The sequence below is a fragment of the Diceros bicornis genome, chromosome 32, assembly GCF_020826845.1.
Source record: "Diceros bicornis minor isolate mBicDic1 chromosome 32, mDicBic1.mat.cur, whole genome shotgun sequence".
In the NCBI taxonomy this organism is placed as follows: domain Eukaryota; kingdom Metazoa; phylum Chordata; class Mammalia; order Perissodactyla; family Rhinocerotidae; genus Diceros; species Diceros bicornis.
In genome coordinates this window covers 771,693-798,391 of record NC_080771.1, presented here as the reverse complement: position 1 = coordinate 798,391, position 26,699 = coordinate 771,693, and the positions used below count along the sequence as shown (strand labels likewise).

Here is a 26,699-nt window from a genome sequence, read left to right as displayed (position 1 = left end):
CTCAGCATGGCCCAACAAGCGGTGCGTCGTGCGTGCCCGGGATCCAAACCCGGGTCACCAGCAGCGGAGCACGCACACCCAACTGCTAAGCCACGGGGCCAGCCCCTGAGGATGCTATTTTTTAAACACACATATCATAAAACATAATTATTGTACCTAAAAGATCTTATTCCATTTTCATCTATCTAAATTGTTGCCAGCAATTATGTTTAGATTATTCACAAAAACTTCATGAGACATTAGACAAAGTCAGTTATCATCTCAAGCGATTTTTTTTTGCTGACAAATTTTGCTGCCAAGATAACGTGAACTTATTTGACTAATAAACCGAAGTAGAATAAAAATATTATATTTAATGCTGATAACTCTAAAGACATACCTGTTTCAATTAAACCAACAGACTTAAACTAGCTTTAATTATGAATATTTTCTCAGATCATGTGAACCTGAAAAGCAATTGGGTTAGTTTCTGTTATATTACTGAGAATTTTCTTTTAGGAATACTTAATTTATATAAGCTTTTGATTTTCCTTAAGGCAATTAAATAAAACTCTTACAAATTAATTTTGGCAATACCATTCAGAGATAGAAAAATATCACGTATCTGTTACATACATACATGGACATACCTAACATACAGATAGACACAGAAATTTTAAAATTTTAGCTATATCTCAGGTACAAAACTCATACAAATTTTCTGGCAGATGGACTAAGTTAAGGTTACCTGCTCAGATGACCAAAGGTTTTTTTATTTGCATGCTGTTAGGATCCTTTTAGAACTGTTTTTGAAGTCATTTTGTCTTTTAGAAACTTCTACCTCTAAATTACTTTTGGTTAAGTCTGTCTGTTTAGTTACAAACGTGCATGAGAATGGACTGCAATTTTTAAAAATAAAACTGGCTGGGGTCCCTGAAGAGGGGGAGGGCCCTCAAAGCATTTAGATGCCTGGGATCCCATTTCTCACAGATTGTTTTTCCAGAGCAAAAGAAAAATTTCTAAACAGCCTGATTCTGAGGGAATCATGCCAAATGCTAGCACACTTCTAATAGTCCTGATTACACCAAACGAGTACTCACAGAAAGGATAAAGCCTTTAAACAGAAAGGATGAAGCTTTTATGAAACAGATCTTGAATAAAGCTGGAGAGCTCAAAATGTTTTGCAAAGAGAGCAGAATTTGAATTCAGGAGAAAACTTATCCTTATACTCTAGGGTCGGCAAGAAGGCAGTGAGCTCAATGGGCTCTGGGTACCAGCACCTGTTTGCCCACCAGCCTTGGAGTTGTTGGGGGTCTTCTCTGGATTTCATTTCTGACACCAAGTAATGTTGACCTAAACAAACAAAACAACCAGTTATTTTACCAGCAAAATAGGTTTATTTGGGAATAGCAAAGGAATTGCAATTTGGGACAAGCCAGCTATAGCAAAAGCCATAGGCAAGTCAGCAAATAATGGAGAAAAAGGAGGAAGTTGAGAGGGGTGTTTTGAATGAAAATCCATGGGTGGAAAGCCAGAGTTTAGGGTGGTGACAGTTTCTCATTGGCTGAGTTGCTGGGCAAGGAGGAAATCTTCCTCCTGCTGGGGTAATAATTGATGTGGAACAGTAGTGTGTGAGAGCTCCCCTGCTGGCCTCCCGACCTCATTTTAAATGAAGTTTTCTTTCTTCTGCTTCACGTTACTGAAGTAAAAGAACTGTGCCAGAGTTTTAGTTAGCTTAACTAGTTTAATGAAATAAAATGTTTATGTTCCAGAGTATGAGGCATCTTGAAATTACATGAATATAAAGCACTACAACCAAGCTTTATTCAAGAAAAACTGTAGGAGAATGGACTTTTTTTACATATGGAATTACAGCTTTCTGTCTGTACTTATTCTTGCTGGTACTACTTTGTTGAAAATCATTTCTGGTTTTTGATGAATAATTTTTGATTTAAGGATCATTATTATAGTGAAACTGTTTGGCTGCAGTATCTCTTGAAAAGTTTTTCTTGCACGGGATTTAAATGTTAAAATATGATGAAATGTCTAAATAAGATCACAGTGGATTGTATCATATCAATATCCTGGTCATGATATTATACTGTAGTTTTTGCAAAGTGTTACTATGGGAGGAAATGACAAAATATATAGGGATCTTTCTGTAGTATTTCTTATAACTGTATGTGAATCTATAATTTCCTTAAATAAAAAGTAAATAAATAAATAAAAAGCAAAAAACAAAAAAATGTGATGACAGACTTCCAGTTTTGGCCAAGATGGAGTAATGGAGACCAGATTTATTATCCCACCTGAAACAGCCATAAAAAAACAAATGAAACATTTGAAACAATGGTTTTCAAGACACTGGATGTCAGGCAATCCTGAGAATTGAGAAACAAATTAGGTGAGCCCTATGATTGCCCCAGTTTACTGCCTTAAGAGAATTCCTGGCTATGGCATAGGGAAAGATAGCTCAGGAGTAGCATGGCAGGCGCTCTCAGTTGAGGAGACGGAGCTAAGAGCCCAGAGAGACCAAGGAGACAAAAAGCTGAAACAGGTCTACAATTGAACCCAATTAGAAATCCAGAATTTGCAATTAGATTTTGTACAATGAAAAGATAAAAGGTCTCTGATTGCCTTTTGTGCCTCAACAACATAGGTTCTGGGTTAACTTTTGAGTTAACTTGAACATCTGCTGAAGTGCACCAATTGACAAACCTTTATGGCCTTAATTGATACTGGGGCTCAAATTACAGTTGTATCTGGGCTCTTACTAAATTTAAACAAGGTACTCCTATCCTTTTAGAGGAGTTAGCAAATATAAAATCGAGAACAAATAGGTGTGTCTCACTTTAACCATCAGAACTATTGCTTTGCCTAAATTCCCTATAGACATAGTGTCTCTTCCCCTAAAATATCCCATAGTGGCCTTGGATGCTCTGACCCATTAAGTATGCACGGAGAATGCTATTACCTTTTTTGGGGGGCAGTGGTGGTGGGGGGAAGATTGGCCCTGAGCTAACATCTGTTGCCAATCTTTCTCCTTTTTTCTTTTTTCGCCCCAGACACCCAGTACACAGTTGTATATCCTAGTTGTAGGTCCTAGTTCCTCTATGTGTGACGCTGCTTCAGCATGGCTTGATGAGTGGTGAGTAGGTCCGCACCCAGGATCCCGTCCGGCGAACCCCAGCCGCTGAAACGGAGCGTGAGAACTTAGCCACCCCGCCACGGGGCCGGCCCCCTACCCGATTTTTAAACTTGGGAAGAATGAGTGGTGCCTCACAGTGGATTACCACAATGTTAATGCTGTGGTTCTATCCTTTAAGGCCTCTGTACCCAACATTATTGAAATTAGTGACTCCTTCCAATCAATATCTCATTAATACTTTGCATAGATTTGACTAACATGTTCTGGTCGGTGCCTATTTCAAGAATCTCTCAGCCATAGTTTGCCTTCACCTTCAAAGGAATATAATACACCTTTAACTAGCTACCGATGGAGTACCTCAATAGCCCTGCCATCTCACACAGTCTTTACAGGCGAGATCTTAAAGTATCCACCTTTCTCCAGAAGCACAGATATGACATCACGGCAATGTCATCCTCCTCCAAAGACATTGATTTGACACACTCATTCAGGACATAGAAATACAAAGAGTTTCACAAAAAGGTTATGGGCCATTGCCCCACACATAGTACAAGGCCCTGCCATCTTGGTTAAATTGCTGAAAAATTATTTGGTTAGCTGGGGCAGCTCTATTCCTGATACTATTGAGAAATAGCTATTGATCCTCTCAGCAATGTTCAAACAAACCTAACATCTTTTGGGCTTTTTTGGGCTCTGAAGGCAACGTATTCCTCATTTACAAATTTTGCTTAAGCCTATTTGTGCTGTTACTCAGAGATACCTTGAAGGGAGACCCTACAACAAAATGCTCTAGAATTTGTCCAAATTTCAATACGACAGGCACTCCCATTAGTACCCCAAAGACCTCTTCACTCTAAAGGCTTTAGCAACATCCTCCCATGCCTCCTGGAGTCTCTACACCACCCATTATGGCCATAAGTAGTCTGTAAGCTTCTGATGCAAGAAACTGCCCTCCACGGCCCCGTGCTATATACCTTTAGCAGTAATTGCTGGCTACACACTGATTTTCCTGGAAATAGAGGCTTTTGTAGGCCCTAAGCCCATGACCCTCCTTCCTCAGTTGCCCATTATGCCTTGGGTCATGGAAGCAGCACCTTGTAAGCTCAGCACAGTCATCAAAGCCTCCTTGCTAAAACAAAAACAGTACCTACAGTATAGCCAACCCTGAGCCCTCTGGCATATCCCATCTGCAGGACGGGTTGGTCTCCCTTGTTGTCAGTCCTTTGCCAGATGCCATGGTGCTAGATGATGTCGCTCCTCTACTACACCACTTGGATACTAGGGGAGCCCCTTGGGATCAATTGAGTGAACAACAAAGGGAGTTGGTATGGTTTTGAATGGCATCACAGTTGATGGAGCCCATGGGAAACTCCTGCTGTCCATTCCTTAAGCGGGGTATTCCTGATCAAGGACAGAACCCAAGGGTCAGCACAACTGGCCAAACTGCAGGCAGCTATCTTAGACTAGATGCTCTGGCCAATAATCAACCCTATCTGCGCATTTTCATTGACTCCTGGGCCACTGCCGGTGGTCTGGCTGGCTGGTCCTGCCAATGGCAGCAACAACTCCTTATCCAAGGTTACCCCTTTAGGGTAAAGAATTCTGGGAATCTCTTGCCTCACAGACACTGAAAATATAGATCAAACATTTTTCTGCACACTCTAAAGCCACAATACAGTGTCTTACCGAGACATTCCTTATCCCCTTTGGAGTTCCAGACATTATCAGTAGTGACCAAGGCACTCATTTCACTTCTCAAAATATACAATCCTGAGCTGCTGAACAAGGCATTCATTGGAACTTGCGCCTCCTTTGCTAGTCTTAGGCTACAAACCTCATATAGTGCCATAATGGCTTGCTTAAATAAGTTCATGTTCAATTAAGTGAAACAGCACATTTCAGTCATCAAACATCGGGAGTGATTTGTAATAAAAATGCCTGACTCTCATTTTTGATGTTTGATTGCTGACAGCTTTGAAGCCTCAGAACTTCTTTCCCCTTCTGTTCCACATCTGGGCAAAGTTGATAAGGCCAGGTACCCCCCTCTTTTAGTGACAGCAGAAAGTTCAAACTGTGTAAGCCATAGCTGGTCACATGCAGGAACTCTCACCCCAGCCCCTCCCCCAACCACAATAAAAACAGAGCTAATCTTTCCCTGCTCTCTCAAGCCATTTTGGACCTTCTTGGGAGCTTTCCCTGCTCTCCCCAAAAGCCTCATTATGAAAGGCTTTTCATACCCTCCTGGTGCCTGGATGGTATCATCAGTGTCAACATCTGAAGCAAATTTTGGATAGAAGGTCCATCTGTCTCTGCAGTGTGGCCACAGTAGTAGAGAAAGGATTTTTTTTTTTTCAACAAATGGTGCTAGAATAAGTGGATATGCATATGCCAAAAAAAAAAAACAACCACTTTTCCTCTAGTGTTTTTTTGTTGTGGTAGGATACACATGACATAAAATTTATCATCTTAACCACTATTTTTAAGTGTACAGTTCAGTCGTGTTAAGTACATTCATATTGTGCGACCATCACCACCATCTATCTCCAGAACTCTTCATCTTGCAAAACTGAAACTGTATACCTGTTAAACAATAACTTCCATTCGCCCTCCCCTGGTCCCTGGCAGCTACCCATCTGCTTTCTGTTTCTGTGAATTTGACTATTCTAGGTACCTCTTACAAGTGGAATCATCCAGTACTTGACTTCTGTAAGTGGGTTATTTCACTTTGCATGATGTCGTCAAGGTAGATGTTGCAGCCTGGTTTGGAAAAATCTGCCGACTGATGTTCTTCTTTAAATGTTTGGTAGAATTCACTAGGAAGCCATCGGGTCCAGGGCTTTTCTTTGTTGTGAGATTTTTGATTCCTAATTCAATTTCCTTACTAGTTGTAGGTCTATTATATTTTATATTTGTTTGTGATCCAGTCTTGGAAGGTTTTGTGCTCGGAATTTGTCCATTTCATCTGGGTTATCCAATACGTTGGTATACAGTTGTTCACAGTACTCTCTCATAATCCTTTTTACTTCTGTAGAATTGGTAGTAATACCCCCACTTTCATTTCTGATTTAGTAATTTAAGTCTTCTCTTTTTTTTTTTTTAGTCAGTTTAGCTGAAGGTTTTCCAATGTTGTTCATCTTTTTGAAGAAACCAGCTTTGGTTTCATTGATTTTCTTTTTTGTTTTTCTATTCTCTATTTTGTTTATCTCTGTTCTAATCCTTATTATTTCCTTCTCTTTCCTAGCTTTGGGTTTAGTTTTTCCTTCTTTTTCTAGTTTCTTAAGTTGTAAAGTTCAATCATTGACTTGAGATATTTCTTCTTTTTTAGTGTGTTTACAGCTATGACTTTCCCCCTGAGCATTGCTTTCACTGTGTCTCACGAGTTTTGGTATGTTATATTTTCATTTTCATTCATCTCTAAGTATTTTCTAATTTTCATTGTGATTTCTTTTTTGATCCATTGGTTATTTAAGAGTATGTTGTTTATTTTCCACAAATTTATGACTTTTCTATCATATCGTGTTGTTGATTTCTAACTTTATCCTGTTGTGGTTGGAGAAGATACTTTGAATAATATCTATCTTTAAAAATGAACTTTGAGGGCCGGCCCCGTGGCTTAGCGGTTAAATGCGTGCACTCTGCTACTGGCAGCCCAGGTTCGGATCCCGGGTGCGCACTGTTGCACCGCTTCTCCGGCCATGCTGAGGCCGCATCCCACATACAGCAACTAGAAGGATGTGCAACTATGACATACAGCTATCTACTGAGGCTTTGGGGGGAAAAAAAAAAAAGGAGAAAGATTGGCAATAGATGTTAGCTCAGAGCTGGTCTTCCTCAGCAAAAAGAGGAGGATTAGCACGGATGCTAGCTCAGGGCTGATCTTCCTCACCAAAAAAAAAAAAAAAAAAAAGTGAACTTTGAATCTTACCTTGCGCCATATACAAGTAATATGTCAAGGTGGATCATAGACCTAAATGAAAAATTTTAAACTATGAAACTTCTGGAAAATAGTAAAAAATCTTTGTGAACTTAAATTAGGCAAATGTTTGTGAACTTCAGTTTGTAACTTAAATATTTGTGGAAAAAGTCTTTGTGGACTTCTTAGGCAAATTATAACACCAAAAGCATGACCCATAAAAGAAAAAAATGATAAATTGGACTTCATCAAGATTAAAACTTCTGCTCTTTGAAAGGCATTGTTAAGAGAATGGAAAGAAGATACAAACTGAGATAAAAATCTTTGCAAAGCATGTATCTGATCAAGGACTTGTATCCAGACTTTATAAAGGACTCTCAAAGCTCAATAATGAGAAAACAACCCAATTAAAAAATGTGCAAAAATTTGAATAGACGTTTTACCAAAGTAGACATATAGATGGCAGATAAGCACATGAAAGAATGGTCAACTTCATTAGTCATTAGGGATATGCATATTACCACAGTGAGATCCCACTATGCTACTAGAATGGCTAGAATTAAAGTGACAGAACATATCAAGTGTTGGTGAGGATGTGGAGGAACTGGAACTCTCATACAGTGCTGGTGTGATTGTAAAATGGTACAACCACTTTGGAAAATAGTTTGGCAGTTTTCTTAAAAAGTTAAACAGGGGCCAGCCCAATGGCGCGAGCAGTTAAGTGCGCGTGCTCTGCTTTGGCGGCCCGGGGTTTGCAGGTTCAGATTCCGGGGGCACACCAATGCACCGCTTGGTAGGCCATGCTGTGGCGGCGCCCCATATAAAGTGGAGGAAGATAGGGCCACTCTTCCTCAAGAAAAAGGGGGAGGACTGGCATCGGATGTTAGCTCGGGGCTAGTCCTCCTCACAAAAAAAAAAAAAAGTTAAACATACATACCATACAATCCAGCCATTTCACTTCTTGCTATATATCCAAGAGAAAAGAAAGTATATGTCTATACAAAGACTTGTACATGAATATTCGTAGCAGCTTTATTTGTAATAGCTAAAAACTGGAAACAGTCCAAATGTATACCAGCAAGTTGATGGATAAACAAACTGTGGTATATCCTTTTAAGGAGTAGTATTCAGCAATAAAAGGAATGACCCTGTTACATGCAACAACAGGGACAAATCTCAAAATAATTATGCTGAGTGAAAGAAGCTAAACAAAAAAAGAGCATGTACTTAACGATTCCATTTATATAAAATTCTAGAAAATTCAAACTAATCTATAGTGACAGAATGCTGATCAGTAGTTGCCTGGAAATGTTGAAGGGGGGTTGTTAAAGAGGGACAAGAAGGGAGATTACAAAGAGGCATAAGGAAATTTTGGGAATGATGGATATATTCACTATCTTGATTGTAGTGATGGTTTCGTGGGCATATATACGTCAAAACTTATCAAATTGTACATTTCAAATATGTGTAGTTTATTACCATAATGAAGCTGTTAAATGATACAATAATTTTTTCACTTAAAAAAATATGCGAAGGTCATGGACTACTTCAGGTAGTAAAAGCACCTTAGAAAAGAAACAGAAACTTGCAGGGCCTGTGGATTTGTTCAGGGTCTTTCCTCAAGTGGAGACTAGGAGAACCTTTGTCTCAACACCATTTTTTGTAGCTTTTGAAAGCAACAGTAGCCGTGTTGCTTTCCCTCAAACTGGCTATTGTAAATGACCCTTTTTCTGTAATTGGTACTGGCCCCCTCCCCCCTAATGTTCGAACTCTTAGACTCATTTTCAGTTCTGTTTTATCGTCAGTAACCAATTTGTGTCTAAGTCTTATTCCTTCCTCCCTTTGAAATATCTGTCAAATATATCCTTTTTTTAAAAATACATTCCCCCTGCCAGCGTTGCAGAACAGGCCAGCAGCCTCTTGTCCTGGGATTAATGTAATAATTCCTAACCAATCCCTTTCTTTTAGTCTAATCCATGTTGTAACCATTCTGAGGCTGACATTTTAGGAAATAATTTTTGTACTTCACGTTCCTCCCCTGGCCGCTCACATTAGCATTATTAAACATTTACCAAATGCCTGGAACTGTAGAGGACTAGGAGAATGGGAAGGATATGATTCCTATCTCAAATAATTTTTATGAGGAGATGGAATTTAAATATGGATGTGATTTCTACCTTCAAGTAACTTATTGTTTAGTTGAAGAGACCACATAAACACTTGAGAAGTTTAATAAATAGTAAAATAGTAATATATTTTTTCCTTTTTTTCTTCTCTAGGTTCCTGTTGCATGTAAATCCTGTCCCTGTGGTTATGTATTTATTAATAGGAAACTTCTAAAAATAAAACACTCAGAGAAATCATCACCTTTTACAGGTAATTGTGAGAGTTTACCACTTTTCCATCTTTTATAGTTTGTATTATATAAATTTAAAATTAATTTTTGTGAGTTAAAAATTTTCTTTTGCTGGTGAAGTTATAGTATTAAAATCTATTGAAGTACATCTTTGGCTTTTATTGGAGACAATATGTCAGTTTCTGACATTGATTTGTTCTTTATCCAATTTAAATGTTAACTCCTTTACAATAACTTTGTAACAAGTTTTAATAAGAAATTTTGATTTGAAAATGTTAACTGGAAGAAAAGGAACCTTGTTTTAGTATTAGTATAATTTTTAAAAATACCTGTTATTTTGTTCAATTCACTGATTTAGACTATCTAAAAAATTGCTGATTTTAATTTTGCTTGAGTTTGTAGCTTTCTCTTTAAAGTTGATAAATCTAGATTTATTCAGTAAGTGTATTCAGAAAAGGTGAGTTTTTGTTACTCTTATTTTTTCCCATGATAAGATCAGACGTTCTAATAGTAGTGAACCCAAAATGGGTGTAGATTTATTACAAACATTTATTGAGTGCCATATGTCAGGTACTGTATATCTAGGGCATACAGCAATAAATCTGCTACCAAGACAGGTTCAGTGCTGTCATAGTGGAGGAATATACATATGGAATATATGGGAAAAATGTCAGCTAGTGATAAGTGCTGGGTAGGAAATTAAAATAGGGTGGTATCTTAGAGGTTGACCAGAAGAAGGCTACTTTTGATTGAGTGGTCAGGGAATGCATCTCTGAGGAGGTAATATTTTAGCTAAGATCTGAACAGATGAAGGGGCTAGACATGTGAAAACCAGGGAAAGCAAATTCTAGGCAGAGGGAAAAGAAAAGAAAAAAGTTCTAAGGCTGGACTTATTCCAGGAATGCAAGGTTGGTACAATATAAGGAAATCTATTAATATCATATACCATATTAATAAACATAAAGAAAAAATTATAAGGTTATCTCTACAGATGCTGAGAAACCCCTCGGCAAAATTCAGTATCCATTCATGATAAAGACACTCAAGAAAATAGGAATTGAAGAATACTTTTTGACTTGATAAAGTATGTATCTTAGTGTTAAAGCTAGTATCTTATTTAAAATGGAGAAACACTACACACTTTTCCATTAAGATCAAGAACAAGGCAAGCATCCCCACAGTCTACCACTGTTCAGCATTACATTAGAGGTAAATTAGCCAAGGCAATTAAATAAGAAAAATCAATAGGAGGCATAAGAATGGGTAGCGAAGAAGTAAAACAATATTGATTTGCAGATCATGGTATACCTGGACCCCAGAGAATCAGTAATAAAACTAACTCAAACAGTAAAGGAGTTCAATGAAGGAGAAGGATTTGAAATTAGCATATGAAAATCAGCTTTCATATATACAAACGGTAAACAGAACATAGTATTAGAGAAAAGCCCATTTATAATAGCAACATAGAAGATTAAATACTTAGGAATGAATTTAATAAGAAAGGTGCAAAACCTCTACAAGGAAAATTTAAAACACTCCTGAGGGCCGGCCCCGTGGCTTAGCGGTTAAGTGCGCTCGCTCCGTTGCTGGCGGCCCAGGTTCGGATCCCGGGCGCGCACCGACGCACCGCTTCTCCGGCCATGCTGAGGCCGCGTCCCACATACAGCACCTAGAAGGATGTGCAGCTATGACATACAACTATCTACTGGGGCTTTGGGGGAAAAAATAAATAAAATTATGAAAAAAAAAAGAAAATGCTTTAAAAAAAAAAAACAAAAAAAAAAAACACTCCTGAAAGACACTAAAGAAGATTTAAACAAATGGTAAAACATCCCTTGTTCTTGAATAGTTTGACTCAACATCATAAAGATGTCAGTTGTCCCTAATTTATATCAATGTAATCTTCATGAAAATCCTAGCGAGTTTTTTTATTGAGTTAGACAAACTGATTTTACAGTTCTTATGGAAAAACAAACATGCAAAATGGTTAGGAAAATTGTCAAATGATTTTCAATAAGGGTCTGAAGGAAATTAAATGGGAAACAATAGTCTTTTCAAAAAATAGTGTTGGGACACATGCTGGATATCTATATGCAAAAGAATGATATATGCAAAAGAATGAAGTTGGGCCCCTGTCTCACACCATACACAAAAATTAATTCAAAATAGATCATAAACCTAAATGTAAGAGCTAGTAAAACTATAAAACTTTTAGAGGAAAATGTAGCAATAAACCTTTGTGACCTTGGTTTGGCAGTAGTTTCTTAAATATGACATCAAAAGTACAAGTGACAAAAGAAAAAGTAAATTGGACTATATCAAAATTTAAAACCTTTTTTGCTGCAAATGATATCAAGAAAGTGTAAAGACAACTCACAGAATAGGAAAAACTGTTTGCAAATCACATATCTGATAAGGGACTTGCATCCAGAATATATAAAGAACTCTTACACCTCAGTAATAAAAAGAAAAATAATTCAATTTAAAAAAATGGGCAAAGGATTTGAATAGAATTTGTCCAAAGAAGATAAACAAATGGTCAATAAGTACATGAAAAGATGTTCAACATTATCAGTCATTAGAGAAATGTAAATCAAAATCACAAGATAGTACTTCACACCTACTAAGATAGCAGTAATAAAAAAGACAAAAAATAAGTATTGGCGAAGAAGTGGAAAAATTGAAACCCTCACATGCTGCTAATAGGAATGTAAAATGGTGCACCCACTTTGAAAATAATCTTCCAGTTCCTCAAATGGTTAAACACAGAGTCACAATATGATCCAGCAGTTCCGCTCTTAGGAATTCTCACCCAAGAAAATTGAAAACATAAGTTGACACAAAGACTTGTACGTGAATGTTATTAGCAGCATTATTCATAATAGCTGAAAAGTTGAAATGGTCCTGATGTCCATCAACTGATGATAAACAAATGTGGTATATCCATATAATGGAATATTATTTGACAATAAAAAGAAAGGAAGTATTGATGTATGCTACAACATGAATGACTCTTGGAAATGTGTTATATGAAAGAAGCCAGTCACAAAAGATCACACACTGTATGATTCCAATTATAGGAAATGTGCACATAGGCAAATTTATAGAAAATAGATTAATGATTTAGGGCTGGGAAAGGGATAGGAGAAGAAGGGGGAATAACTATTAATGGGTAGTTTCTTGCGGGGGGGGGCAAAAGTGTCCTAAAATTAGATTCACAACCCTGTGAATATACTAAAAACAATTGAATTGTACACTTTAAATGGGTGAATTGTGAATTATACCTCAATAAAACTGATTAAAAAAATAGCCAGGAAAACACTTAGAAAGAAAAACTGTGAGAGTTGACTACCTTTGCCAGTCATTAAAGTATATTATAAAGCCTCTGTAATTAAAACATTGTGGCGTTGGCATAAACAAATAGACCAGTGGAAGAAAATAAAAAGTGCAGAATTAGACCCAAATTCGTATGGAAAGTTAGGATATGACAAAGGTGGTATTTCAAATCACTGGGGTAAAGATGGACCTTTTTTCCTTCTTTTTTTATTGTGGTAAAATATACGTAATATTTATCGTTTTAACCATCTGTTAGTCTACAATTCAGTGGCATGAAATACATTCACAATGCTGTGTGCCCATCGCTACTATTTATACCTAAAACTTTTTCATCATCCTCACATAAACTCTGTACGCATTAAAAAATCTTTTCCTTCCCCCTCCCGCTTCCCACCAGCCCCTTGCAATCTCTATTCTCCTTTCTTTCTCTATATATTTGCCTATTCCAGGTACCTCGTATAAGTGGAATCATACAATATTTGTCCTTCTGTGTCTGCCTTATTTCACTAAGCATAATGTCTTTAGGGTCTATCCATATTGTAGCATAAATCAAAATTGCATTCCTTCTTATGGCTGATTAATTTCCATTTTATGTGTATATATCACATTTTGTTTATCCATTTATCTGTTGATGGACACTTGGATTATTTTACCTTTTGGCGATTGTGAATAATGCTGCTAGGAACATTGGTGTACAAGTATCTGTTTGAATCTCTGGTTTCAGTTTTTTGGATATACTGTAGTCCCCTGTTATCTGAGGTTTTGCTTTCCGTGGTTTCAGTTACCCATGGTCAACTGTGGTCTGAAAATATTAAATGGAAAATTCCAGAAATAAACAGTTGATAAGTTTTAAATTGCACACTGTTCTGAGTAGCATGATGAAATCTCGCCATCCCACTCCATCCCACCTGGGACATGAATCATGCGTTTGTTCAGCGTATCCACACTATACGTGCTACCCACCCATACTTAGTCACTTAGTAGCTGTCTTAGTTATCAGATCGACTGTGATTGTGTCTGCAGTGCTTGTGTTCAAGTAACCGTTATTTTACTTAATAATGGACCCAAAGCGCAAGAGTAGTGATCCCGGCAATTCGAATATGCCAAGGACAAGTTATTGTGAGTAATCTCTTAATGTGCCTACCACATAAATTAAACTTTATCATAGGTGTATATGTTTAGGAAAAAACATGATGTGTATAGAGTTCTGTACTATCTGCAGTTTCAGGCATCCACTGGGGGTCTTGGGATGCATCCCCTGCGGATAAGAGGGACTACTGTATACCTGAGAGTGGAATCACTGGATCATATGGTAGTTCTGTGTTTGACTTTTTGAGGAACTGCCAAACTGTTTTCCACAGTGGCTGCATGGTTTTACATTTCCACAAGCAATGCATGAAGGTTCTGATTTTTCCACATCCTTACCAGCATTTATTTTCTGATTTTTTTTTATTATAGCCATCCTAGTAGCTGTAGAGTTGTATCTTATTAGATTTTGATATGCATTTCCCTAATGACTAATAATGTTGAGCATTTTTTCATGTGCTTATTGGCCATTTGTATATCTTCTTTGGAGACACTGTTCAACTCCTTTGCCCATTTTTAATTGGGTTGTTTTGGTTTTTTGTTAAGCTGTAGGAGCTCTTTACATATTCGCAGTATTAATCCCTTGTCAGATGTATGATTTGCAAGTATTTTCTCCCATTCTGTAGGTTGTCTTTTCACTTTCTTGATAGTGTCTTTGATGCGCAAAATTCTTAATTTTGATGAAGTCCAATTTATCTAATTTTTAAAAATTTTTTGTTAATTCTGGTAAAATACACAAAATGTAAAATTTACCATCTTAACTGTTTTTAAGTATATACTTCAGTAGTGTTAAGTATATTCATATCTTCATGCAGCTGATCTCCAGAACTTTTTCATCTCCCAAAACTGAAACTCTACTCCTATTAAACAACTCCCCATTTCTTCTTCCCCCCAGGCCCTGGTAACCTCTATTCTACTTCTGTCTCTAAGAATATGACTACTCTAAGTACCTTATATAAATGGGACATACAGTGGAATCATACAGTATTTGCCTTTCTGTGACAGATTTATTTCACTTAGCATAATGTCTTCAGGGTTCATCCATGTTATATGTAGCATGTGTCAGAATTTCCTTCGTTTTTAAGGCTGAATAATTTTCCACTGTATGTATTTACCACGTTTTGTTTATCTGTTGATTGGTTGATGGACACTTGAATTGCTTCTATCTTCTGGCTGTTGTGAATAACGCTTCTATGAACATGGGTGTACAAATATCTGTTTGAGGTTCTGCTTTCAGTTCTTTTGGATATATTCCCAGAAGTGGAATTACTGGATCATATGGTAATTCTATTGTCAATTTTTTGAGGAAAACCATATTTTCCGTAGTTACTGTGCCATTTTACCTTCCCACTAACAGTGCCCAGGGGTTCTTATTTCTCTGTGTCTTTGCCAACAATCTTGTTATTTCCTGTTGTTTTCTTGTTGTTAGTAGCCATCCTAATAGGTGTGAGGTGATACCTCATTGTGGTTTTGATTTGTGTTTCCCTAATGGTTAGTGATGTTGAGCATCTTCTCATGTGCTTGTTGGCCATGTGTATATTTTTGTTGGGGAGATGTTTATTCAAGTCCTTTGGCCATTTTTTAATCAGATTATTTGTTTTTTTTTGTTGAGTTGTAGGGGTTCTTTATATATTCTGGATATTTAACCCCTTATCAGATATATGATTTGCAAATATTTTCCTTCACTCTGTAGGTTGCCTTTTCACTCTATTGATTATATCTTTTGCACAGAAGTTTTATCTTGATGTAGTCCAGTTTACCTATTTTTACTTTTGTTGTCTGCACTTTTGGTATCATATCCATTAAATTGTTGCCAAATCCAATGTCATGAAGATTTTCCCCAGTGTTTTTTTCTAAGACTTTTATAGTTTTAGTGTTTTTACGTTTAGGTGTCTGATCCATTTTGAGTTAATTTTTGTATATGGTGTGGGTTAGTGTTTAACTTCATTCTTTGACACGTGGATATACAATTTTCCCAGTAACATATGTTGAAAAACTGTTTTTTCCCATTGAATGATCTTGACACCCTTGTTGCAAATCAGTTGACCATATGTGTAAGGGTTCGTTTCTGGGCTTTCTATTCCGTTGGTCTTTATGTTTGTCCTTATGTCCGTTTCATATTGTTTTAATTACTGCAGCTTTGTAGTAAGTTTCAAAGATGGGAAGTATGAGTCCCCCAACTTTATTCTTCTTTTTCAAGATTATTTTGGTTATTCAGGGCCTCTTTTAATTCCATATGAAAATGAGGATTTGCTTTTCCATTTCTATGAAAAACCCTGTTGGAATTTTGATAGGGATTGTGTTGAATCTGTAGATTTACTTTGGGTAATATTGACGTCTTAACAATGTTGTCTTCCTATCCATGAACACAGTTGTCTTTTCATTTATTTAGATCTTCTTTAGTTTCTTTCAGCAATATTTTCAGCATACAAGTCTTTTACCTTCTTGGTTAGATTTATTCCTAAGTGTTTTATTATTTTTGATAAAAGCCTAGAATGGCTTTCTTAATTTTCTCTTCAGATTATTCATTCCTGGTGTATAAAAACAAAACTGATTTTTGCTCTCGACGCTACAACTTTGCTGAACTTGTTTCTTAGCTCCAGTAGTTTTCTTGTGGATTCTTTGGAATTATTATTATTTATAGGATCATGTCATCTATGAATAGAGATAGTTTTACAAAAACTCTTCTTTTACAATTTGGATGCCTTTTATTTCTTTTTCTTGTCTAAAGCTCTGGCTAGAGCTTCCAGTACAATGTTGACTAGCAGTGGTGCAAGAGAGCATCCTTGTTTTGTTCCTGATCTTAGGGGGAAAGTTTTTAGTCGTTCATCATTGAATATGATGTTTGCTGTGGGTAAAGATGGACCTTTTAATAATAGTGCAGGAGCAAATGGGTAGCCAGTTGGAAAATGATCCACTTCTATCATAGAATAATGAATGGTCTCCTTTTAGCATTTGGCTTCTTGCATCAATTAAATCTATATTAATGGGAAACCTCTCTCCCCTGTTTCTATTCCATTTAGGAACAAACAGGGTAATTGCTTTCAGTATATTAGGGACTAAAATAAAGCTACTCACTTTCCTAATGTTTATCTTATAGTTGCAATATATATTTTTTTGTTGACTATATATTATGGTTGAGGTCAGATATTTTTTTCTGCTTTTGTAATAGAAGATTAATTATCGATTTATTTGAAAGAGCTTAATTTAGAATTTAAGTGAGGGGAAAAAAGAAATAGAGACCTTTTCCCTTTACACTTTACCATCTTGGAAGGAGAGGGGAGGAAAAAGGCAGAAAAGTTGCTGTGGAGGAGTATATACTTATAAGGGGGTGGAATTAAAGCTGCTGAAAAAGAAACCTTCCCCCTTCCTACGGTAAGATTCACCCCAAACATTGTCCAGATTTTAATTCTGCTGAATCTCTCTCCCTTTTTTTTTTTAACTCTTTGGTGGGTTAGGGAACATGTATTTTATACGGCTGTAGTTTTAAAAATACACTAGGCAGTGAACTCTAGGGCCCTTTAGAATACCTGACTGCCAGGGGGAAATAGTGAACTTAGGCAAACAATTCTTTCACATCCCTAAAGTATATTATTTTTATTCATCTACACCAAAATTAAGTATGAAGCCAAGAGAAGTGAAATAGAGAGGCAGAAGAAGATAAATTCTATAGTAAATAAGAATTTAGAAAACATAAAGAGGTAATGAAATAGCAGTCATTTAGATCATATGAGACAGGGACGAGGAAGACCTAAAAATATTTCTGTCAGAAAACATAAGAAACAGGTATTTATCAACCCATTATGGGAGAATTTTTTTCCAACGTTAAATTGATCTGAGATCTTAATTTGATGGTACTGAAAAAATTGTTTAGTAGGTGTTGTGTTCCTGGATTTAAAAGCACAACTGATATTTTAGGTCAAAAGCATTTCTTCTGTAGTAGATGCTTACAAAATTACTGGAAATTGTATTCCTGTTGGAAAGCTGAAAGACTTAAAAGTAACATCCACCTGATGTAAACTGATGGCAGCAGAGTACAGTGATAAAAACATGTATCCTCCAAATGAAATTGCTATTTGACCAGTTGAAACTTGACCATGATTGGTAAAGTTGATATCAGGTCTATTTTTAGTTGTGTTGTTTAGTATTCGTGATGATGTTATGCTCTTCAGTTTTCTTTGATGATTGAGTTTTTATTATTTATTTTCTCCACAGAAGTGAACAATACCATATCTTTGAAAGATTTGCGAATACTGTTTTTATATGAATTTAAACTAGGACATAGTGCAGCCATGGCAAGTAGAAACATCAGTTCTGTCTTTGGAGAAGGCTCTGTTAGTGAAAGGACTATCCGTTGGTGGTTTAAAAAATTTCGTTCTGGTGATCTGAGTCTGAAAAATGAGCCTCGAGGGAGACCCAAATCGGTTTTAAATCAAGATCAGTTGAGAGCTATGGTGGAAGCTAACCCCAAAACAGCAATTCGAGGCCTTGCAGCACACTTAGGAGTTTCTGCTACAACAATTTCCCGTCATCTGGCTGCAATAGGAAAAGTGAAAAAATTGGACAAGTGGGTAGGCACCACACCAGTTGAGGGATGATCATAAACTGAGATGGTTAGAGATATATGCTCATCCCTTAAGATTTGAAAGAGCAGACATCTGTTTTGGAGAGGATCATAAGCTTTGACAAAAAATGAAATTGAAAGCGATTTGGACAATGGTTGGATGTTGATGAAGTTATCAAACATGTTAAAACCATCATTGCAACCAAAAAAGGTTCTGGTAGCTATATGGTGGTCTGCAAAAAGGATATTTCATTACTGCTTTTTAACCCCGATAAAACAAACAGTAGCATCATATTTTGAAGAAGTTGAAATTATGTATCAAAAATTGATCTAAAAGTTCTCTGCATTGGTTAACCGACATGGACCTATACTTTTTATGACAGCATTTGATCACAGATATCACAGACCACTACAGGGAAGTTAACTGAATTGGGCTAAAAAATTTTACCACATCCATCATACTCACCTGACCTTTTTTCAGATTACCACCTTTTTCATCATTTGGAACTCGTTCTAAGAAACAGAATATTCTCCAGTTGAGAAGCTGTAATTGGAGGATTTGAATAAATTTTAACAATGCTGAATTTTATCAATATGGTATATGTCATTTAATATTTGGGGAAATTTATCATATTGGGGAAAGCAGTTAATGCTAAAAGTGCATATTTTGGTTGAATAAAGCTTTTCTTTTTCTCAAAAATATAACATTTTCATTTTGACCTACAAAAAGGCAATTTCATATGGTTCAGCCTAATACTTCCCCAGACCCTGGCAGAACATGAAGACTGAAAGGTACCTAAAGTACTGGAAAACTACAAGCTGCTCCTGAGTTTTGGGCTTCTTCATTGGAGGAATGTGGAGCAACCCAAAGTGTATGTGTGTTTGAAAGATGCTTAGGAGTCAGCCATGCAAAGATCTGGGTAAAGAGGATTCTAGGGGGATGAGCAGCCTCATCAAAGGCTCTCAGGCTCTCAGAACATATTTTGTTTTCTTTTTTTTTTTCTGAGGAAGATTTGCCCTGAGCTAATATCTGTTGCCAATCTTCCTTTTTTGGCTTGAGGAGGCTTCGCCCTGAGCTAACATCTGTGCCAGTCTTCCTCTATTTTGTATGTGGATTGTCGCCATAGCATGGCTGCTGATGAGTAGTGTAGGTCAGCGCCCGGGAACCAAACTTAGGCCGCCAAAGTGGAGCGTGCTGAACTTAACCTCTAGGCCATGGGGCTGGCCCCAGAAAATATTTTTTGAATAAAGAAATGAAAGCATGTTTCTAACACCAAAAGCTAAGCAAACACTAGACATGGCTCAGTGATGCTTTTGGATGACAATACTTACTCTGTCACATAGAGCCATTCCCTTCTTTCATATGTTTTCCATTCTGATTCTATATTTTTAAAAAGTGTAGGTGACCTATCAGAGGCCATAATTAGTGGCCTCTTGATGATTTTGTAGCTATATTGCAGTTACTCTTCATGGCAACCAGGAATTAAGTTGGGGTAAAAATACTGGGATGGTCCTCTTCCTGCCTCTCTTCCTCTTGACAACCTGCTATGTCACTTCCATGAAGGAGAGGAGAGTAAAGGAATCCTGAGAGGTAAGAAGTGAGAGAATGACATCCTGGAATGGATCTTACCTGGAGAGAGAGAGGGAAAGGAGAGAGAGACAGACAGAGAGAAGGGAGGGAGGAAGAGAAATGGAGGGAGAGAGGGAATAGAAATCCCCTAAAGTAGAATTGACTGTGAGCACAAGGATTAAGGTCTGTGGGATGCTTTACTGCAAATTAAAAAAAAAAAAAAGCTGTTCCTTCTTTTGGTAGGAGCAGCCCTGTACCGTGACACAAGGCTTGGTGAGCAGATTGTAGGCTGCTGTCAGTCCTGATTTACTCCCTTGATTGGAGGCCCTGGTCTGGAATCACTGCTTATTTTACTACTCCATCCTTGGGTTTGTTAAGGAATCTACTCAATGTTTCTATGGACTCTTGCTTACTCCTAAGAGAGTGAAGCTTCTGATTTAGCTCAGACTGATAGGGTAACAGGGCTAAGACCAGGAGTGTAGGAAGGATTTTATTTCAAAGGCAGCACGAGGGTGAGGCTAAACGGTCACAGAAGGCAGGAGCAGTGGCTTGGCCAGTGTGCAAGAAAGTGGTGTTGTATAGTTACTTAGTCTGGATGGTAGTTGTTTTATGGCCATCCATCCTTCCCTCAATTCTCAGACCTCTCGTCAGACTTCACAAGCTAGATGCTGGACTTTGGTCTAAAACAATTAGTGGATATCCTTGTCCAGCCAAATAAGTGGTTCGGGGATGGGTAGGAAACCCAAACGGAAGCAATGAAACGTGATGAGACAGGGAAGGGAACAGATATAGGATGTTAAATTAGCCTAGCGATTTTCCTGACCACCTCCAAAAAGGGGTGTAGACCTGAGAGACAGAAATGGGCCCTGTGGTTCTTGTGAGCACATGGATCCAGCTGTGTCTGAAACTGGTACTACTATTAGTGTTTTTTGGTTATGTGAGCCAATTTTGCTTAAGCCATTTTGAATTGAGTTTTTAATTTTGGCAAATGAAAGATTCCTGACTGATATGCTCCCTGAGCCTTACTTTACTTAACAGTAAAATGGGGCTCACGATACCACCTTGCAGGCTTTGGGGAGCAAGAGGGACAGTTAATGTAAAGCACAGGCACAGAGTAGATGCCCAATAAATAGTATTTAATACTGTAAGAGGAAAAAGCAAAGGAGGCAAAGCAAGGCAAAGGACACCTCTGGAGGCCCCTCTGTGTCCAGGGCAGGCCAGCTGGGCTGAGTTCAGTGCTCAGCGAAGGCTGGTACCCGGCTTGGACCATCCAGAGGTACCCAGCTGTAAAGTGGGGCTGGCCTCTTGAGTCGCTTTGAGCCTGGGACTTTTCTGCAGTGAGTGCTCCCTGACCCAGTGCGTTATTGGCCACATAGGAGGAAAAGAAAAACTCTCTTTCAGGGCAAAGATGAGGCTTCTCATCTTCTTTGTCTTTACTTTGGCAATTATTTGTCTCTCTCTCTTTTTTTTAAATCATAGACTATTCCTTTTTGGAAATATGGAATATAAATGGTGTGAACAGAATCAACCCAAAATGACTGCATTTTCATCATTGTGATGATCATCTTCCTATTGCCTTGGAAAAGTAGGAACAACAGCTTTAAATTTATAACTCTTTAATTTAGGAGCTATATTGAATTTTCAAGAAAAATGAGAAATTTTATACACACAAAGACCTGCCAAGCATCCCAGTGCTCTCATTCTCCTTCCTTAGAAAAGAAGGAGAAGCTTTGAAAGGGTCTTTGGTAGAAACATTGGTTTGACTGTCAAAATAAAGAGAGTAGAGATAGAGGCTGCTGCCTCTCAACCACCCCACCTACCCATCTCCCTGAAGTAGCTTGGGTCCTAATTACAAAAGGGAGTAAAAAGTGGCTTTGAATAGCCATTTTGGTTTATTAAGTACATAATACCTATTATTAAAGAAGCTCCTACCTGATCTAATTGCTTATTCTGAGACTAGAGCACCTACAGCCACTTTAAAGCGTGCATGAAAGATCTTGAGCAAAGTTAGAAACAGCATCAAAAGTCAGTGGAAAGTGGGCTTTTCCAGTACCCATCCTCGGTATGTTGGATTCTCTCTTCCTCTTTCTCTTGCTGCTTCAGCCACAGTAGCCTCCTTTCATTTCCTGTTACCTCAGCTAATTTGCCCATGCTGTTCCTTCTGTCTGAATATTTGCTACTCCTCTTCGCCTCATTAACTCTACCCATCACGCACATTTCCTGCAGTCTCCCCTGATTGCCCCACCCCACCCCAGGTCAGGTCCCCTTGCCAATGGCCTTAGAGCCCCAGTAGGGTTCCTTCATAATTGTGATCACTGTAGTTATATATTTACTTGTGTGATAGTTTGTGTTTGTCAGTCTTCTCTGCTAGATTATAAGATTCACAGCAGGGACTTTGTTTTGCTCACAAGATCGTACCCCTATCAAAAGCACAAGGGTCCAGCACATAGTAGGAACCTAGTAAATGTTTGTTAAATGAATAAGTGTTAGGGCCAGTTTCATCCACTTTGTAGAACACCCTTGTTTTGGTATCAGTGTGAGTAAGCAATGTTTGACAGCAAATAATTGAAAACCTGATGAACAGTGGCTTAAATAAATAGGTTTTGTTTCCTAAAACTTATGAAAATTTTCAAACATACAAAATACTTGAATTTTACAATGAACACCTGTATGCCAACCACCTAGATTGTACCATTAACTTTTTACTATACTTGTTTTATCACTTATCTACCCATGTAGCCATCTTTTTTTTTTTTTTGATGCATTTCAATGTATGTTGCAGGCATTAGCACATTTCACCCTAGATACCTGAGCATACATTTCATTACCTAGTGTTCTATATGGGCTTAAGGTTCTTGTTGAGGTAAAATTTAAATTCAATAAAATGCCCAAATCTTGAGTGTACTATTCAATAAATTTTGACAAATGCAAACACTTGTGTAACACAAACCCCTATTAAGATACAGACTATTACCATCAGCCCAGAAAGTTCCCTCTTACCCTTTTTCATTTTATCCCCACCTCTACCCCCCAAGAGGCAAACACTATTCTGATTTTTTTTCTATCATAGAATAGTTTTGCCTCTTCCAGAACGGCATATAAATGGAATCATACAGTATGTGCTCTTTTATGTACATCTTCTTTTACTAAGCATGATGTTTTTGAGATTCATCCATTTCGTTGCATTTATCAATAATTTGTTCCTTTTAAAAGCTGATTAGTATTCCTTTAAATGAATATACCACAATTTGTTTATCTGTTTACCTGTTTCAGAGACATTTGTGTTTTTTTCCCTAGTTTGGGCCTATTATGAATAAAGCTGTTATGAATATTCTTGCACAAGTCTTTTTGTGGACATATGTTTTCATTTCTCTTGGATAAATACCTAAGATTGGAAATACTGTGCCATAGACTATGTGTATATTTAGTTTTCCTAGAGCTTTTTCCAAAGTGGTTACACCATTTTATACCCCCTCTCACTAACATTTGATGTTATTAGTCTTCGGGGCCGGCCCCGTGGCTTAGCGGTTAAGTGTGCGGGCTCCGCTGCTGGCAGCCCGGGTTTGGATCCCGGGCATGCACCAATGCACTGCTTCTCCGGCCATGCTGAGGCCGCGTCCCATATACAGCAACTAGAAGGATGTGCAGCTATGACATACAACTATCTACTGGAGCTTTGGGGGAAAAATAAATAAATAAAATTATGATGTTATTAGTCTTCTTAATTTTATCTATTCTGGTGGGTTTGGAGCTGTATCTTACTTTGAGCAATTTTCTCCCTTTCACATTATAAGGAATCTAGGGAGGCAGGCCACAACTGAGGTGGCTACTCCAACAATGGTGTTGGGGACCCAGGCACTTTCTAGCTTTCCATTCATTCTCCTTAGTGGATTGATAATAATTCTACGCATGGCACCTGGGGTAGGCAGTGTCTAAAATGGCTCCCAGTGATCCCTGCCTCTGGTATTCTTGCCCTTGTGTAATGCCCTCTCATTGATTGTGGGCTGGACTTAGTGACCTGCTTCTAACAGAATACAGCAGAAGTGATTGGATGCCACTTCTGAGGTTAAGTTATAAAGAGAATGTGGCTTCTTATATATGGTGACGGATAAAAATTAGACTGTTGGTGGTGAGCATGACTATTGGTGGTCAGTACAGGATACTGATAAATAATAAGGTGCACCTGAAATCTCACGTTATAAACCATTATGACCTCAATAAAATAAAACCAAAAACTTCACACACACATAAAAGGAGAACAATATCAGAAACATCCATCACCTAGATTTAACAATGTATATTTCAATTAAAACAGTATTTCTTCCAAGAAAAAAAAAATGTGGCTTCTGTCATGCATGTTCTCTCTCGTTCTTTCTTGGCTCACTCATTATCTAGGGGAAGCCCTTTGCCATGTTGCAAGGCAGCTCTGTGAAGAGCCCAAGTGATGAGGGACTGCGGCCTGCCAACAATCAAATGAGTGAGCTTAGAAGTGGATCTCTCCCTGGTTGAGGATTCACATGAAATTGCAGAACCACACTTGGATTCCCGACCCACAGAAACTGGGATAATAAATGTTTGTTGTTTTGATCCACTAAGTCTTGGGGTAATTTGTTATGTAACAATAGATAACTGTTACAACACCTGATTGTCTCATTGTCATAAGATGGCTCATAAGATGGCTGCTGTACCTTCAGGGCCTCATGTTCATGCTCTAGACAGTAGGAAAAAGTGTGAAAAGCAAAGGACGAAGAGTTTTTTGACACAAATCTGTTCATTTTTATCAGGAACTCAGAACCTTTCCAAAAATCCCGCTCAGCAGACTTTGGTTTGTATCTTATTGGCCAGAGATAATGGCACATGACTACTCCCAGTTAGGAGGTGGCTAGAGAGAAGGGGGGGACCTGGATGGAGTTTGCATCAGCCAACTGTCAGAGTCTGCCACATTAACCATTTCAAAAACCCCACAGAGTTAGAGACATCTTCCTTAACACCCACCCCAGCTAAATGGCCTTTTTGGGAGATTTCCAGAAAAAAGATTAATTCTAATGAAACTTTCAGAAAACTGCTCAAGGTCTGGATTGCAGGGCCTGGATTCCTGATTCATGCCTTAGACCATTCTCCTCTGGGGAAAACTGAGGTACTATCTTCTTCTGCTACCTGTATTCCTCCAGTCCTTTGCAATAGACACTTGAGAGTCATCCTGGAAATGTCCCTGACCACCCTCTCTCCCCCAGAAATATTTTTCTCCTCAAGTTTTGCTAATATTTTGGCTTTCATATTTTTTTAATTCTGTTCCTCTCTTTTACAGTCCTTCATCTCCCTCTGCCTCAGGTCTGATACCTGAGGCATTTTGCTGGACCAGTCATTCTCAACCTCAAATCTATCTTGTTAGTCCCCAACTTAAAACCTTTATTGCCCCATTGCCCTCAGGATGAAAACTCCTTCCCATGGTAGCAAAGACCCTGCATAGATGAATACCGCCCACCTCTCCAGCCTTAACTCTTTGCCCTGCACTTGGGTACCCACAACACCAAACTGTTGATCTCCCTGCCTTTGCTGACACTGTCCCATCTGCCTGTTAGGTCTCCACCTTTTGTTGGGCAGCTCCACCTGACATCCTCAGGGATTCAGCTTTGGACAGAACTCTTCTAGAAAGCCTTCTAGGACCCCAACTCCCTCAACAGTGGGTCAAGTGGCCTCCTTAGTAGCTGTGTACAAATCCTTTTCCCTTTTTGGGGGGGAAAAGGCCATGCTATGTTGACCTAGAAGAAAAATCAAATAATACAATTGGATGTGGAATGAAAAATAAAGTCTCCCTTCTATCTCTGCCCTCCAGTTCCTTTTCCAGTTTCTTAATGCATATGCAAGCATAAATTATTTTCATGTTACTTTTGCACAATTTTAAACAAGGTGTTCTGCACCTTGTTTTTCCAATTTAACACTATTTTGGAGATAATTATATCACTTTCATAGAGATGTATCATTCTTTTGAAGAGCTGCAATGATATTCTGTTGTATGCATACCTTAATTTGCTCAATTTGTTCAATTTGTTGATGGATACTTGGGCTGTTTCTGATTTTGCTCTGAGAAGCAATGCTGTAAAGTGCAACATCTTTGCACAAATAGATCTTATTAGCACAGGTGATTATCTTTTCTTCACATTCTTAGGAGTGTGATTGTTAGGTCAAAGGCTAGGTGGATTTTAAGTTTTGATATAACACTCTATAAACAGTCACCTGATTTACTCTTCCCATCAACAGCCCAACTCCGCTGTAGTCGAATGGAAGGCCGTCTACACCACTAGACTGCGTGTTTTTTGAGGACAGTCACCTCCTAGTATTCACATTTGTTTGGCGGAATTGGCCCTCAAATTTTGACTTAACGAATTATATATCTCTCAGCGCCGAGTCCAGGGCTTGGCATATAGCAAACTCATCAAACGTCTATTACAATTCCTCAGTGATTAGACCTGCTAACATTCACTGGAGTCGATGAAATGCCAGGATCTGTGCTAAGCGCTTTCCCTTCCACCTCCTTTTGCACTACTCGTTCTCCTTCCTCCCGGGGAGGGCGCGTGCCCAGCACCACGACCCGCCCTATCTGTGCACTCGTTGGTCGAGCCCGACGCCCATTACTGCCGAGTCCCGCCCAGGCCACGCCCCCACGGGTCGGCCGGGCGGAGAGAAGGCGCAGCCGTCGTCCCGCCGCTCGATCCCGACCGTCTCTCGTGAGAGTCGGGGCGCGCG

At 38.3% G+C, this 26,699-nt stretch overlaps 1 protein-coding gene and 1 long non-coding RNA gene across 2 annotated transcripts in view; both read left to right on the top strand.

The window, feature by feature from the left end:
* The window catches only part of LOC131395923 (serine/arginine repetitive matrix protein 3-like), a 107,176-nt gene extending 82,633 nt beyond the window's left edge, over positions 1-24,543 (top strand). The window contains exon 4 of the mRNA XM_058527698.1: positions 24,348-24,543. Within this exon, the coding sequence (XP_058383681.1) occupies positions 24,348-24,397 (50 nt within the window). The 3' untranslated portion in view covers positions 24,398-24,543. The remainder of the gene's footprint in view (positions 1-24,347) is intronic.
* On the top strand, positions 912-19,490 carry LOC131395963 (uncharacterized). Its single transcript, XR_009216411.1, has 3 exons — positions 912-2,383; positions 9,320-9,416; positions 18,034-19,490. It is a non-coding gene; the product is annotated as an uncharacterized LOC131395963 (long non-coding RNA).
* Positions 24,544-26,699: the final 2,156 nt, after the last annotated feature.